General features: G+C 49.2%; 6 protein-coding genes across 6 annotated transcripts; 3 read left to right on the top strand and 3 right to left on the bottom strand.

Moving 5' to 3' along the window:
- Nucleotides 1-1,835: 1,835 nt before the first annotated feature.
- On the bottom strand, nucleotides 1,836-3,359 carry ATNIH1004_000102 (uncharacterized protein; the record flags this gene model as incomplete). Its single annotated transcript, XM_033564828.1, has 4 exons — nucleotides 1,836-1,948; nucleotides 1,981-2,367; nucleotides 3,028-3,122; nucleotides 3,169-3,359. 4 exons carry the CDS (start codon nucleotides 3,357-3,359, stop codon nucleotides 1,836-1,838), a joined length of 786 nt encoding a protein of 261 aa, XP_033430585.1.
- Nucleotides 3,360-3,927: 568 nt separating this feature from the next.
- Nucleotides 3,928-5,790, top strand: ATNIH1004_000101 (uncharacterized protein; the record flags this gene model as incomplete). Its single annotated transcript, XM_033564827.1, has 2 exons — nucleotides 3,928-4,731; nucleotides 4,777-5,790. 2 exons carry the CDS (start codon nucleotides 3,928-3,930, stop codon nucleotides 5,788-5,790), a joined length of 1,818 nt encoding a protein of 605 aa, XP_033430584.1.
- A 168-nt stretch (nucleotides 5,791-5,958) lies between these two features.
- On the top strand, nucleotides 5,959-7,270 carry ATNIH1004_000100 (MCT family MFS transporter; the record flags this gene model as incomplete). Its single annotated transcript, XM_033564826.1, has 2 exons — nucleotides 5,959-6,367; nucleotides 6,423-7,270. The coding sequence occupies 2 exons, from the start codon at nucleotides 5,959-5,961 to the stop codon at nucleotides 7,268-7,270; spliced, it is 1,257 nt and encodes a 418-aa protein (XP_033430583.1).
- A 3,295-nt stretch (nucleotides 7,271-10,565) lies between these two features.
- Nucleotides 10,566-11,099, bottom strand: ATNIH1004_000099 (uncharacterized protein; the record flags this gene model as incomplete). The annotated part of the gene is made up of 2 exons (XM_033564825.1): nucleotides 10,566-10,819; nucleotides 10,871-11,099. 2 exons carry the CDS (start codon nucleotides 11,097-11,099, stop codon nucleotides 10,566-10,568), a joined length of 483 nt encoding a protein of 160 aa, XP_033430582.1.
- Nucleotides 11,100-11,370: 271 nt separating this feature from the next.
- ATNIH1004_000098 (aminotransferase class IV) lies at nucleotides 11,371-12,330 on the top strand (the record flags this gene model as incomplete). Its single annotated transcript, XM_033564824.1, has 1 exon — nucleotides 11,371-12,330. One exon carries the CDS (start codon nucleotides 11,371-11,373, stop codon nucleotides 12,328-12,330), a length of 960 nt encoding a protein of 319 aa, XP_033430581.1.
- Nucleotides 12,331-12,493: 163 nt separating this feature from the next.
- On the bottom strand, nucleotides 12,494-14,506 carry ATNIH1004_000097 (transcription factor domain-containing protein; the record flags this gene model as incomplete). Its single annotated transcript, XM_033564823.1, has 1 exon — nucleotides 12,494-14,506. One exon carries the CDS (start codon nucleotides 14,504-14,506, stop codon nucleotides 12,494-12,496), a length of 2,013 nt encoding a protein of 670 aa, XP_033430580.1.
- Between the last annotated feature and the right edge of the window lie 664 nt (nucleotides 14,507-15,170).

Genomic DNA, 15,170 nt, shown 5'->3' with positions numbered 1-15,170 from the left:
TCGAAGGTTAGCGTGCGCATAGCGGTTGAGCGCGTCGAGAAAAAAGCTATTTCGAAAGCCACCTGGGCTAGAGAACAAGCTATCAGAGTCGGTTTAAACTGTTGCATTGACCAATTAACGGAGACCTTACTAAATTTCGGGGAGATGGAGCTGCCAAGGTGGGTATCCTTTTAAGGTCAATCGCTTCCCCCAAACAACCAGGAAATCCGGTGAGTGTCCGGCCTTTTGGTGAAGGACCTGCTCGACCTTTTCTTCCGAAAGATCCACTGTGGATAACATTCCGGATCTAGAAAGTGTCCCCAAGCTGTTCGCAAGCTCAGTGATGGTGTGCTTGCCATAAGCAGAATGTAACAGGTTGACCTTCAATTTCCTACCCTCTGTTGAAACCTCATGGACTGATTCACCTGAAGGTGTAACAATCAAGTCTACATTCTTTATTTTTTCAGCATGCATCTTCGAGATTATTGCTGAGCGTATGGCTTCATGTCGAGCAAACATCACACCTGGTACAATGAGTCAGCCCATTGCAATATCATCATCATACGCCTTAGTAAATTACGAACCGGAACTTTCATAGATGATCAGTGTTTCACAACCATGGTTCTATTGTTGCCGAAACTGCACAACTACTCTTAAAGCGGCCTTTGGATGAGAAAGAATTTCAAGAGCTCAGTATAATTGATTGTCTTGGTGAAACCTTTCGGGCTGCATATCGGTTAAGCCATTGTTTAGTTGAGCGAGATCGTGAATCCGACCACCCAGGACACATCGCCCATATTAGGAGAGAATCAAACCTGACTGCTATCGACGATGCTTGTTGCTTGAAGACAGCAGTTTTCATTCTCCTGCTGAAATTTTCAAGACTAATTCGGCTTATTCTGACCTTCTGGATTGCTTCAACGAATGGAGCTTTCAAGTACCGGCGAATGAACGACCAGACATGGATTCAACACCTGCCAATAAGAGCTGGCTGGTCGCACTTGGAGAGACCTATTTTCAACACACCATTGACAGAAAGTGGCGATGCGACAACCTGAGTTGCAGTTTTTTCCTAGCTAGTTAGGGATATTATGTGCTGTTGTAGTTCAGAGGAAGATTGATTATTGTCAATCCCATATGAAAATTTGAGGTTTTAATATACAAGATGGATTTCAGATAGATTTCCAATCATTCGGAATCCAAACAGAATTAAATCTGTACATGAGACTATCATGTTCTCTTGGACGAGCCTCGGTTTACAACACCAGCAACAGGCTTACCTGTGAGATATGACTGGAGAGATGAGGAAATATAGTGAGGCCGGAAACACCTGCACCAACTAGTATTATCTTCATTGCGGATTATGAGAAGACACAGTAGAAAATAATTATGGTCAACCTGGTTGGGCAGCAAGATGGTGCAGTAGATTCGGAGTGAAGAGACGCTTATATATTAAATTCTCTAATCCAGATCACTCGAAAACCATGGCTTCGCTTCATCAGGTAGAACCCTCTGGACTCATGATGTAGCCGTGGCGATATGAACTAGTATAGTGAGATAATATTTTGATTTGAACCGGTGAACTCGATATTAGCGTCTTAAAAAAAAAAAAAAAAAAGAGGAAAAAAAAATAATCTACCAAATCCAATATATACATCAATTTTTGCATTCCAGATGGAGTCCACAAGAAGGTTTTGATTCGGTGTATACCGGGTTTCGAAGCACCAAGCTGCAAGCTCATAATGATTTACTGGGTACGTTTCCAAATTTCTTGGAGAGCCATCCATATGATCACTGAAGGATCTTGTGCACTGTATTCTGGTGAAACTCATATTGGGGAAGCGAATACAGAACTGTCAAGCATCCGAGGTGGTCGCACGTGCAACGCGCTGGAAACTTTCGCCGCAGTCGATGAGTCTTATTGTGTTTCTGTAGCGTATCTTTGCGAGCATATGTATACTCTTTTGCTCTGGGATGAATATTAGTGTGACCAACGCATACTGGGCATTGAAGTCCACTCTCGCTCTCCAACGGAATGGTGTCCCCGCAAGGCTTTTTGTAATTGGGTTTCGTCGAACCGGATTCGCTTCTGCAGTGGCTTTGGTACGTCGAGGCGGTGGAGAGCCAGGCGCATCTCAATGGAACGGATACGATCTTCAAGAGGTTCCTCATCACTGACCTTGTCCACATCTCTATTCTTAAATTCAAGGTCTGCGAGGGCTTTTCTCTCCGGTATCACATGCGATGTGTCTGGTTCAAACACGATTGGCTTGCGATGGTAGTTTCCATTAATTACTATTTTGTTTCCAATATTGTCGAAAAAGTCTCTGTGCTGTTCATCGCGGTTTCGTGCAACCTTTTCCTTTCTGATCTGACCTTGTTCTTCGCCTTTTGATACTCAGTATACAAGTCCGTTCCTCGGGCTTTGTGCAGCTGATGGTATAGTGCAACCAACTCGGCCGCAGCTTGTCCCGCTTGCACTTCAATTTACTGAGCTCAGCGTCGTTCTCAATCCCGTTCTTTCACTCGTTGCTTAACCCTTGCGGCACAAATGCATCCCGGGTCAAACTTGAATTTGTCGCAAGCTTAATTAAATCATCTCTGCTTGGGGTTCCCATAAAGGCGGACTCGGTATCATCTTGGACATGGACATAATATGCAAACGTACTACTTCTTCTATGGCCCATAATGATGTTCGGGGAAGGCTCATCTAAATGTCCTTCACGATCTACGTAAGCATACATGAAGAGGTGGTTGTTCATTAGGGAGTACTTACTGAAATTGAAGCGGCGCCTTTACGGTATTTATACCAATATCCCTTGTCCTTGGAACCGTCCGACCGGCTAGTTTCAATCTCGTCGTCCCGCACTTTGTGGTATGGTAAGGCTCTTGTGGGATCAATGACTCACTTTCCCTCAGAGTCATTCACAGCGCGACGGAATATTGGAATCACTTTCATGCTCTCCTTGAAGTGAATAGGGGTGCTGAGTCGATGATATGGTACATGGGTATAATGCCAGATGTCTCGGGAACACTTTATATGCTTACTGGCAAAGGCATAGTCGAGGATGGCAAGTTCCAGTATGTCTTGTATAACGCAGAGGGCAAGGTTATCATTTCGTTCAGTATAGGTGAAGACCGACCTTCGACTAGTTAGAAGACTTCAGTAGTAGCACAGACTAGACTTACGCAACAACCTTGTTTCTCTTGCCCTTATTCAGCTTATGCTTGACTTTCAGAGGACGAGTCTGGCAAGTCGGATATTCTAGATGTTTCACCATATAGAGCTCGAGATCTTTCCATTTAAGCGCGTCATTGCTCGTTATATACCCGGCAGGCTCAACTAGCATTCCAGGGCGTGCAGACATTGATCCCATCATTTTTCTCAAGGTGCTGTGCTGCAGGCGACACCGAGCGGTTGCAAACTTCACCTTGTTAACAGCCATAAGATGATAGGTTTTGTAGAGGAGAATTTGTTGCGAGGCATTGGAACAGAAAATCGGGTTTGTATGTATAAAGTGGAAGCCTTCTGACAGTTGAAAACAACTTGTAATAAAAAGCATCTTAAATAAAATACTCCACGAAGGCAGAGACCAGCCCTTTTATCCTTTCTCCTAGACCCATGATGTACGCGCCAGGTATATTGTTGATTATGGATGTATAGGCCACAGCTTGAGCGAACTTTAGATATGGCCGCTTAGTACGCCAAAGGCAGAAACACCCAGCGTAAAGCCACGGTTTCTGATCCAAAGACCACGCACAACCGTCCTTTCCGGTCACCCACAGTTACTCCGTATAATACTATATCAATTGTTGCTCCATAATACCATCTCGGTCCTTGGCATCGCCGACCCGAATAACCTCGGGGTCTTCAAAGTCTTCAACCATATTCCCTGTAATACTCTCCAAATACCCCAATACCTTAATACCTATAGTATACAGACTAGTATGGAACGCTCCTGTCTCCAGTGCCATCAGCGCAAAGTACGCTGCTCCAAGACTCTCCCATGTGCTGCCTGTTCTCGTCTCGGTGTTTCCTGTCGTTATCCCTCCGCCGACCGACCCCGACGAGTGCAAAAAGCCACCATCACCGACCGCGTTGCCCAGTTGGAACGCAGTCTGGCCGTGCTGGCCAACAGTCCATCGTCATCCTCTCCCTCTGATCCCAAGCGAGATACCTCTTACCTGCCCGACCTGCCGCCCTCGCCCAGTCGGCGCCAAGAGCTGCTGGTCCCCGACGGTATCTCCACCCGCTACATCAACGAGACCTTTCTGTCGCGCATCCTGAAGAAAGACAGTCGTCTGCATCAGGTCATCAGCACCCGCGACCATGCGAATGCCACCAATTCCGTCCGGGATTTCCGTCCCGAGGGTCTCCTAGCGCGGTCGCGACTACATGGCAGCTCTGAATCGGCGACGCTGGACCTCTCAAGCTGGCAGGCCACACAGCTGTGGCAGATCTATCGCGCCAATGTCGATCCGGTCGCCAAGATCCTGCATTTACCGACGGTTGAACCTCTGGTGTATTGCACCATGAACGAGGGCGGCACTGACGACAGTCGCGCGCTCCTATTTGCCATCTATTTTGCCGCCGTCACCAGTCTGTCGGCCACCGACGCGGCCAATCTCCTGGGTCGTGACAAGCGTTCGGCCCTGCTGGACTTTCAGGGACGGATTGAAACCGCCCTGGTCGATGCGGCGTGCTTCGATCTGCCCTCCATTCTGTCGCTGCAAGCGCTGGCGATCTACATCGTAAGTTTTTACCTTAAACTCTTCAAGACGCTGCTAACGGGCTAGACATGTCTGCGCGCCCACAGCACCAGTCGGTCCGGATGGATCATTAACGGCGTGCTGATCCGCTCGGCACTATCAATCGGACTGCATCGTGACGGCTCGCATTTCAACCTGTCACCGCTGGAGGCGGAGCTGCGTCGTCGTCTCTGGTGGCAGATCCTGGTGCTGGACTACCGTGCGGCCGAAGACCACGGGATAGCGGTGCATGGACTGGGCAGTCGCGCCGACACGCATCTTCCCGTACACGTTGACGACTGCGACCTCGGCGCCGACATCCGGGTTCTCCCCTCGACGCGTGCCAAATGGACCGAGATGACTGGTTTCCTGCTGATAGCGGAGATCAGCATCGCCTTCCAGCGACTAGCCGCCCAACCAATTGAGACAGCACAGAGCCTACAGACAGTGCAGGATCTCAACGTGTACGTAGAACAGACGTACCTACGACACTGCAACGTGCACATCCCCATCCAGAAAGCCTATTGGCTGGCTTCGCGGTCCCTGCTGGCTAAATTCGAGTTCTTCGTCCACCAGCAAGTTCTCCATGCCGATCAACCGCAGGAATGCGTCTCCTCTACCGCGGAACAGACCCTCGTGGCCGCATGCACCTGTCTGGAACTCAGCGCCCAGCTCGTCACCGATGATCTCCTGCGCGGCTTCCGCTGGCTCTTTGCCAGCTACAACCAGTTCCACTGTCTCACGTATCTTGTCTGGCAACTATGTGCACAGCCGTCCGGTCCCCAGGTCGCGCGTGCCTGGTCTATTGTCGATTGCGTCTTCGATCTCACCGAGAACGATCCGGGTCGGCCGGACCCGGGGCCCATTTGGAACGTGTTGCGATATCTGCGCGAGAAGGCCCGTCATCGGAGGGAGGGGTTGGCGTCTGAGTCGGAGACGGCAAAGCGAGTGGAGGGGGAGGTTGAGGAAGAGGGCTTGGAGTTGGTTCCGAATTTGGATGCGTCTTTGTCCGAGTGGGTAGATTTTTCGGAGAATTTGGGATTATTTCGATTCGATCTGTAATCACTGTTGTATTGTGGATATTTCATGAATAATGGCCTCGGTGCTTGTCCTGGCCGAGCGCCGAGCCGATCTATCTTTATATCCTCTTTCTCATATAAATCCAATATGTCTGTCAATTTTATTATTCTCTATCTGTATCTGTCAGTCTAGTCTATCCAGAGCATCATCATGACCGAAGAACAGTGTGATAAAGTGAATGAAGAAAAGGACCTCCCCCCCGATGGAGGCCTCACAGCGTGGATGGTAGTTATGGGAGCATGGTGTACCTCATTTTGCAGTTTTGGCTGGGTTAACAGCGTCGGAATATTCCAGAGTTACTACGAGTCGCATATGCTATCGCAATACTCGTCCAGCACCATCGCCTGGATCCCTTCGCTGCAGATCTTCTTCATGTTCGCCATGGGTCCTATTGTTGGCAAACTCTATGATGCCTTCGGGGCTAGATATCTCATCATGGTGGGCACCTTTTGTCACGTCTTTGGACTCATGATGGCTTCTATCTCTACGCAGTATTACCAGATTTTGCTGTCCCAGGGTGTTTGTAGTGCTATTGGTGCTGCTGCTATTTTTCAGCCTGGTATTGCACCATTCTTCTATCCATTCTTCTATGATTGATGACTGACTGGTCGTAGCCCTCAACTCCGTCAGCGGCTGGTTCGACCGTCGTCGAGGCATCGCCTTCGCGACGCTATCCACCGGCTCCAGCGTCGGCGGCGTTATCTTCCCTATCATGTTAGATCGACTCGTCCAAAAGGTCGGGTTTCCCTGGAGCATGCGCATCTCCGCATTCATGATCCTATTCCTGCTAGCCATCGCCATCCTCACCGTGAAGTCGCGCATCCCTCGGACCTCCAAATCCCCTACCTCCAAGAACAATAACAATCTGCTGCAACCCTTCCACGAACCCGTCTTCCTCCTCACGCTCATTGGATACATGCTTCTGACATATGGTGTCTTCATTCCCATCAACTACGTCATCGTCGAGGCAGAACTCAACGGCATGTCTACCAGTTTGGCGGCGTATCTCCTCCCCATGTTGAATGCAGCGAGTCTTTTTGGTCGTCTTAGTGCCGGGTTTGCATCGGATAAAATTGGACGATTCAACGTGTTCATTGCTATGTGTCTCGTCGTCGGCGTGTTGGTATTAGCATTGTGGGTTCCAGCGTCCAGTAACCCGGGTACCATCGTATTCGCGACTACCTTTGGTTTCGCGTCCGGAGCCTACATCAGTCTCTCCCCCGCGTTGATTGCGCAGATTTCGCCCCTCACGGAAATCGGGTACCGGACTGGCTTACTGTTCTTGTTTGCGTCGGTGGGTGGTCTTACGACGAGTCCGATTGCAGGGGCGATTCTGCAGAATGCAGGTGGGAATTTTACGAATGTGAAGATCTTCGCGGGGGTGTTTTTGTTGGTGGGGACGGCGGTGGTTACTGCTGCTAGGTTGGTGAGGACGAAGGGGAAATTGGGGGTGAAGTTTTAGTTGCATATAGTATTGGGAGATGGGGGTATAGATTAGATTTGTTTACGGTTTGGTGCATATGTTATTAACTAGTTACTGGGAGTAGCTCTACGATAGCCGGTATATCTCAAGGAAAGAAATTATTTGCAGGAGATAACCCAAGTCTGTCTTTAAAAGCTTTCTTTTAATAACCAAACAAAACATAAACCAAGAATATGTAAACAAATCATGGCCGTCTATACTCTTCCGTATTTTATCATACAGGAAGCTATAAGATGATTTGCTACTGTGCTGGGAGTTACGTTCTGGGATTGGTAGTGCAAAGTCATTAATCTCACTCTTGGCCTGGGACATAGCAATTGATGTAGGTTGTTTAAACTTAGCAGGCAGTTGGAAAACCCATGATGTCCATAGCCACAGTTTAGGTCTCCACTATATACTGTCGGAAAGTTCTCTTTCAGATGGTTGACCCATATATGAGAGAAGAATCGCACCGCGGATTCACACTTATAATAGTCTATGAGAACAAGAGCCTTAGCAAGCAGCTCGAGGGCTATTTCGTGGGGTAACTTGTGGTATCGACAATTAAATATCGTAAGCAGAATCAAGATTGCCCTAAGGTCCCAGCTGTTGTAGTGAACCTACCTGATCCTTTCTCAAGAAGAGTAAAATTTTCCTTCTAAGCAGTAGTAAGAGCCTTTCTGAACACAGGTGAAGTGAACATCAAATGTTTCTCAGACGCCTGGATACGGAATTCAGTGTCTGCTGGATCCTTGTCACTCTCAACTTGCTGCATGGTGTTCTTTTATCTGCTTGTTCACCCCCAAGTTTGCAGGCATCGATATTTCAACAGAAAGCTCTACAGCAACTTTTTCTGGGGATACTTGAGAGTTTTCTTAGCAGCTGCTTCAGCGCCCTCTTGTAGGGCCGACTTTGCAACGAGCACATCGAGACCAGGTCTATCAGAGTTCCTGTTCATTCCTTTCTTCTTTCTCTGAACTTTTTCATCATTTTGATGAAGTCGTAGTAAGAGTTTCTGAAGATACAAGGGAGAAGGCGAGATTGTTATCCGGTTCTAAGGAAAGTTCCATGAACGTATTATCTGTGATCTCTTCCCAGACTGCGAAATGTCGATTCGGGTCTCGTAATATTATTATCACTTCCCCATCTGGATTGATATGTTGTGTTTTGTCCATTGTCCTTGGTCGTAGGGATCGTTCGCGCTGAGAAATAAGAACCCTTGCACTGGAAATGAGCTTACTTGAAAAGGGTTGAACTTTTTTAAAAAGTAGTTGACATCAGCAGCAGCATACTTGACTTGCTACTGTTTTCAGTCAAAGACGTGATTGGACTTAGGAATATGATAGAACGGGTGGCAAAATAGTTAAGACTTATTCGAGATTTACAGGGCCTATGCTAAGGGGTCATAATTCATACATATAAACTTATCCAAATGTAGGTAAGACCTCGTGCGTGTGACAACTCATTGACATACACCCGATACTCGGCGCTTGAACTTTGCGCCACTTACGAAGACAAAAAAACAAGAAGCCAAGAAAGCCAGAATACACCTCTTTCATAATTGACAAAACGATTTAAACAGAAGGAGTGGGTAGGGTATCCATGAACGCAACAATTCCTCAAGCAATATGCACTTAGCGATTGGGCGTGGCCCTGGAGCTACTTTATTTACCGGACCACCTACGCAGCTGGGGAGGATTGGACGACTACCCTGCGCTTATCGGCATTTCTACGACGATCAAACCATCTAAGACTGCCTCCAGCGGGGAAGTGCTGCCAGCGCAGTTCGATGCTTACAAGCTTGCTACGAAGGGTATCGGAATGTCATTATGAGGATCCGAAACTAGACAGTGTCTGTGCCCACATCATCCTCAAAAAGCACCAAGAGTGGGCGACGAGCACGGATTAAGTACTTACGCCAGTCCACAATTCGGCCACAGCTTGATGCTTGATGAGAAATACCCTCAATCTATCTTAGTATCCAAAGAGCCTGGAACTGCAGAGTCCATAGTTGGGAAGTCAGGCTATGCTCCGTGGACAGGACCGTATGGATATATCAATATCTTGGATGTCGTGGACCACGATCTCGAGAATCCAGAATATGACGAGGGACCGTTTATAATGGGTTTAATGCGGCAGGAGCTGGATCGTCTTTTATTTTTCGCTTATAACTGCGAAGAACACCTGCTTTGTGATCAACATTGGTATGTCAACAGTCCAGAATAAGTTTTGTATACCGATGGAAGAGGTGCGAATAACTCAGCCTAAAAGACATGGTTACTCATCGGAGGAAGAGTATGATTATATATGGGTATGTATATACGAGAACCCTATTCATTGCTGTTGGTCAAAACCCTGTGTAAATGATAGGAGAATTCTACTCTTATAGCTGATCAAGTGAGGTTGGGGCATCTTGTAGCTCATTCTACATCAATATCTTGTATGGGAGGTCAATTCGAGTGTCAAAAAATTCGCAGTACATCTACCGCCATGTATGGTGTATTTATTCTCCTGGGAGATCCACGTGGGGCATTTCAGACGATCCGATGGAGCTACAACTATAAGGCGAGTTAACTGGAGGTATTAAGAAGCAAGCTCCTCCAAGGGTTGGCAAATACCGGATTAAAATAGAATTGGTTGAGGTTAGACTAAAGGCTACAATGCATCTTCATGTGATAGCTCCTTACAACAGCGATATGAGCTGCTATTTGTTTTATAGGTAGTTTATCTCATGAATGAAACCAATCATCACCATATCTGTTCTCTATCCCAACGTGCAGCACCATGCAAGATACGAAATACAAGGGTTGCACTAGGTACCTGTGAGTAGAATTATGATCTATTCCTATAATATAACATGAGGGTTTTATTGATTCCTTTATCACCTAAAGTGCAGCCTTACTATAGCATTGAGTGCTACACGTGCCAACTATGCAAAGTGCTTAATTACTTGGAGTAGGCACAAGGATAAGTCTCGTAATAAGCAGTTGCTCGTTTCCCCTTTGTGAGGGTATGGCTTGAGAACAAAGTTCTGGTGAGGCTTGAGAACAAATTCTGGTGAGGCTTGATAATATGACACTGTATGACAGGCAACCCCTGAAAGCTACACATTGGCGTCGCTGAAACTCTATATTGGTGGCAAATTGCCGCGCCATCCAGTGACTCTGGAAGCGTATATGCGTCTGAATGGATTCCGAGTGGATCATTTATCTCTACATTCTATGTGCAACCTAATATAAGTAGGGAATTGCATGTATGTACTGGTGCCTGCTCAGACGCGTTTACAGAGTACATGTTAATCCTTACATCTGGACATTAATCTATTAAATAAACCCTTCTTCTCCGTAAAACCCATTGACCGATGAATCTCCTCCGCAGACACCTCCACATCCTCGGCAATCCCCCTGCGACGTTTCCAGTTTCGCTCCGTGTTGGTAATGTGGCCCTCGCGCCACATGCGGCCATACAACCGACGGGACTCATCGCGCGTGCGCACCCGCAGGATATCATACACGCTGGCGGCCGTCATGGCGGCGTCGCGTTCCCCGCCTGTCTGGCCGTCAACGACCCGTACGTTGACACCCTGCGATCAGAACTGACTCCCCCACATGCTGTTCTCGCCGGCCGTCGCGAAAACGGTTATGCGCGTGGGTGACACAGGGTATGAGAGAAGGTAGGCGAGCGCGTTGGCGTCGACCCCACTCAGGATGGGGCCAATCACGAAGTCATCGTCGCGCGTGATAGCTTCGTTGATCTGGGGTACGTAGTAGGTGTGGAAGTAGCAGTCGTTGGGACCGGTGTCCAGAGGGCCGGATATAAATGCTGCCATATTCCGCGAGTACTGGTGTGTGAGAAGTAGGTTACAGATTGTGAGCTGATCGGACTATTCCGATTGCAGTAAGCGAGATCAGATCCAATCCGTGGTTCATCGGCTCTTTACGAACTATGGAACTATAGACTGGGAGATCCTAGAAGTACTGCTTCCCACCTTCCAGATCAGGGAATTCCCGATCAGGCAGGCATGATGAAATCAGAGTCCCTACTTAAACCCCTCTGTCCCCTACGTTCACACGCCACACCTTTCATCCATACATATCACTATGTCATCCATGGAAAAAGTTTTCGCCGGCTATGCCGACCGACTGGCCAAACTCGAAGCCAGTGACAACCCCTTCGCCCAGGGCATTGCCTGGGTCGAGGGTGAGTACGTGCCGCTATTTGAGGCGCGCATTCCCCTCGTCGACCAGGGCTTTATGCACAGCGATTTAACATACGATGTACCCGCCGTCTGGGATGGCAGATTCTTCCGTCTGGACGACCACCTCGAACGCCTGGAAGCCAGCTGTGGGAAGCTCCGTCTGCGCATGCCTCTACCCCGCCAGCAGGTCAAGGACATGCTCGTGGAAATGTTGGCCAAGAGCGGCATTCGCGATGCCTTTGTCGAAATCATCGTCACCCGTGGGAAAGTCGCCGTGCGGGAGGGTAATCCCGACACCATGGTTAATAGCTTGTATCTCATCGTGCAGCCCTACGTCTGGGTCATGGATCCAGAGATCCAGAGGGGGGGCGGAAGTGCCATCATTGCACGCACTGTGCGCCGTGTGCCCCCCGGCGCCATTGATCCCACTGTCAAGAACCTGCAGTGGGGGGATCTCGTCCGCGGCATGTTCGAGGCCCGCGATCGTGGTTCCACTTATCCGTTCCTCACGGACGGAGACACCAATTTGACCGAGGGATCCGGGTTCAATATACTCTTCGTCAAGGATGGTGTCATCTACACCCCCAAGCGTGGCGTTCTCGAGGGCGTCACCCGCAGGAGCGTCTTCGACGTCGCCCGCAGCAATCGTATCGAGGTGCACGTGGAAACCGTCCCCGTCGAATTGGCCTACGCGAGCGATGAGATCTTCATGAGTACGACAGCGGGCGGCATCATGCCCATCACCGAGCTGGATGGGAAGCCCGTGGGTAACGGCAAGGTTGGCCCGGTTACAAGTAAGATCTGGGATGGATATTGGGATATGCACTATAATCCGACTTATAGCTTTGAGGTCAAGTATTAGATCGAGTATTAGGATCTGTTGGTAAATTTGTGCTATAATGTTATAATAATGTTATAATGTCATCAATAGCCACTGTCTAGTCATGACGTATGACAATTGTAGATTTAATTCTACCCAAGTAATTCCGTCTTCCGGCAATTCCGCTCCGGATGCGTCTCCAAACCTAATTAAGTCCATCCAAACTCTCCAACCGATCCGCGTACCGGTTCAACGACCGACCGATCAAATTGACCAGTTCCCAGATATAATCCGCCGTAAAGAGCTGGGCCCAGAGGCGCGTGACGGAGGCACTCAACCGCGTCGGACGTCCCAGCAGCCACTCACGCGATACGCCATGCCTCGCCTCCATGACCATCTCAATAACAAACTCCAGCAATTTGGACTCCTGCTCCGTCAGCTCCGGCTGCGGATCTAACACAGTCGCCACCTCCAACCACTTCGCCAGCAACACGGCACACTCCATCGAACACAGCACGTACTGATTCGACCACGACGCCACGTGCGTATGAGCCACGAAATTGATCCCCAATTTGATGGGCGTGCTGAGCGCATGCGCACAATGCAGCGCCGCGCGCGTTAATCGATCACTCCGTTCCACGCACACATTCCCCAGCAGCGACTGCGCGATCGCATCCGGGTCCCATGTCTGTAGACGTCGCGCAGAGCTGAAGTCTGCGTTGAGTCGGATGTACGCGAGTCGAAGTAGCGCTGTTGATGTAAATGAGATCGGCCCGTGCGGATTGAATGGATCAATCGATGATTCCTGGTTGTGTTCCCAGCATTGACACCATTGTTCCAGTGCGTGTTCTAGGGATGCTATCTGCGTTGTAGATAACGAGCTCGTCTTCGTGTGTGGTAGTCGACATGTTTTCTGGATCAGCCAGATGTTCTGGATGATGGAGTGAATGAGAACGTATCCGCCCATAGAGGAGAAACTCTCTAGATGTCTGGATGTGGACATTGCGGGTTGAGAGAATAGAGAGGATAGCGCGTCTTGAAGTTTGATTTCAACCACGGGCTGTGGGAGACGCTGCGCTCGTTCGGAATGCCATTGCTCCGCCGTCGTGGCTTGCCATTCTTTCTCCGTGCAGGGCAGATCCAGCGTCAGTTCCTCGGTGAGGACCAGCGGCGGTACGTCGAAGACGATAGTGTGGATGTTGAGAATGCAGAATACCACGAGTTTCGTACGTTTGCGTTCCTCCGTCCGGATCCAGCTATGCCATGTCCCGTCATGGGACGGGAGTTCGTTGATACCTCCCTGTCGGACTAGCGTCTCTAATACCCCGCGGATGAATAGTCCTTCGGAGTATGCTGGGTTGCGTTCGAACCACGAGGAGATTGATGTTAGCATCACCAGCGCTTGGATAGTGTCAAGATGATCTTGATCCCGCGATGCGGGAGATGGAGTAGCAGGGGGTGGTAGAATCCATTGGTAATTCCGTCGGATGTGCTCCATGGTCACGGCCTTGGCGACAAGATAGAGATTCATGCTCGTGTCAGGTTCCCGACAGTATCGAGCGCCCAGCGCAGCCATGGAGAGGAACAGCGGTAGGGAGAGGGATTCTACGTCCAGAGTCGCGATGTGCTTGAATGGGTAATGTTTATGGTACCCCGTTAGATACCCTGTCAGACATCGCGACAGGGCGTGTCGTGAGGGGATGAAAGGGTCGGTGATGACATTCGCGTAGTCTGTTAGTAAAGCGACGTAGCGGTCGCGACACTGCGTCGTCACCGAGATAGAACTCCGCGGTTGTCGGGACTTGTAAGGCGTGTGCGATTCCTCTGGCTGAAGTGAGGGCAGTTGCGTGCCGTGACGAGGGAGTACCGATCCCGGTGTGGTTACGCTTGCAGCGTCTCTGTCTCTGTCCTTGTTGGACTGGTCGTAGACAGGAGTAGAGTCGAACTGGAGGGCAGGGAACAACGGCAGGGGTTGGTAACTAGGAGAGAAAGGATGGCTTGGCAGCGGAATGCTATCCAGAAACGAGGTAAAATCATCCCCGTCGTACGATGCAGAGGCGCCGAATCCCGTGAATGATTCCCCGAAAGTAGTCGTCTCTGAGGGAGCTCTCGCCGGCGTTTGATCCGACACCGCATGGCTTCCAACTCCGGACATGACGTGCGGGAAAGTCGCATTTCCTGGTATAAAATGCGCATTATGTTGTGTCGGAGTCGACATTGGTTGTTTTGTCACCGCAGATGCCAACATATCCAGGCCATCGAAGAAAGGACGAGAACTCGATGGGGACGACGTCTGACTCACTGCCTCGGAGGTATGGGACAGACGCTCATGACGAGCCAAAAGATCCCTAGTCTGTCAGTTCTACTCGGGACTCTATATAGGGTTTTGCGTACTTCCGAGTGAACGACTTGAGACATTTATTGCACGCAAATGGCTTCTCCTTCGTATCTGTCATAATTAGTCGAGATCGCGAATCAATTGGTCAGACCTACGCGAGCGATCATGACGCTGCAGATGCTCCAGTCGGGAGAACGTTCGGGAGCATCTTTGGCATTGGAAGGACCTGGATGGTTTGACCATCACGCATTGTCGTGAGGAAGAAATCAGGAGGTGATGCCGTATTCCGAGACTGTCGGATGCCAAGCATTTATGTCGGCAGTTGGCGGCTGGGAAATACCGTTGGGTACAACACCATGGTGTAAGTTTATTCCATTTGATACTATCATGCTTCTATTTTACTATAAGATTGTCAGTTTAATAAGAAAGTCAGAAATGGCTAGAGTAGTGGATTTGTGTGAGTTTGATGACGTCATGGTCGAAATAATCCCGTGATTCTTCTACATTGGGTTCCTTCTTGACTAGGCAAATCAACACCTCAGGC

This window comes from Aspergillus tanneri, assembly GCF_003426965.1.
Source record: "Aspergillus tanneri strain NIH1004 chromosome Unknown AapTan_2_pilon_pilon_pilon, whole genome shotgun sequence".
NCBI lineage: Eukaryota > Fungi > Ascomycota > Eurotiomycetes > Eurotiales > Aspergillaceae > Aspergillus > Aspergillus tanneri.
Note: the sequence above shows the minus strand (reverse complement) of the source record. Positions and strands in the feature narration are given on the sequence as shown.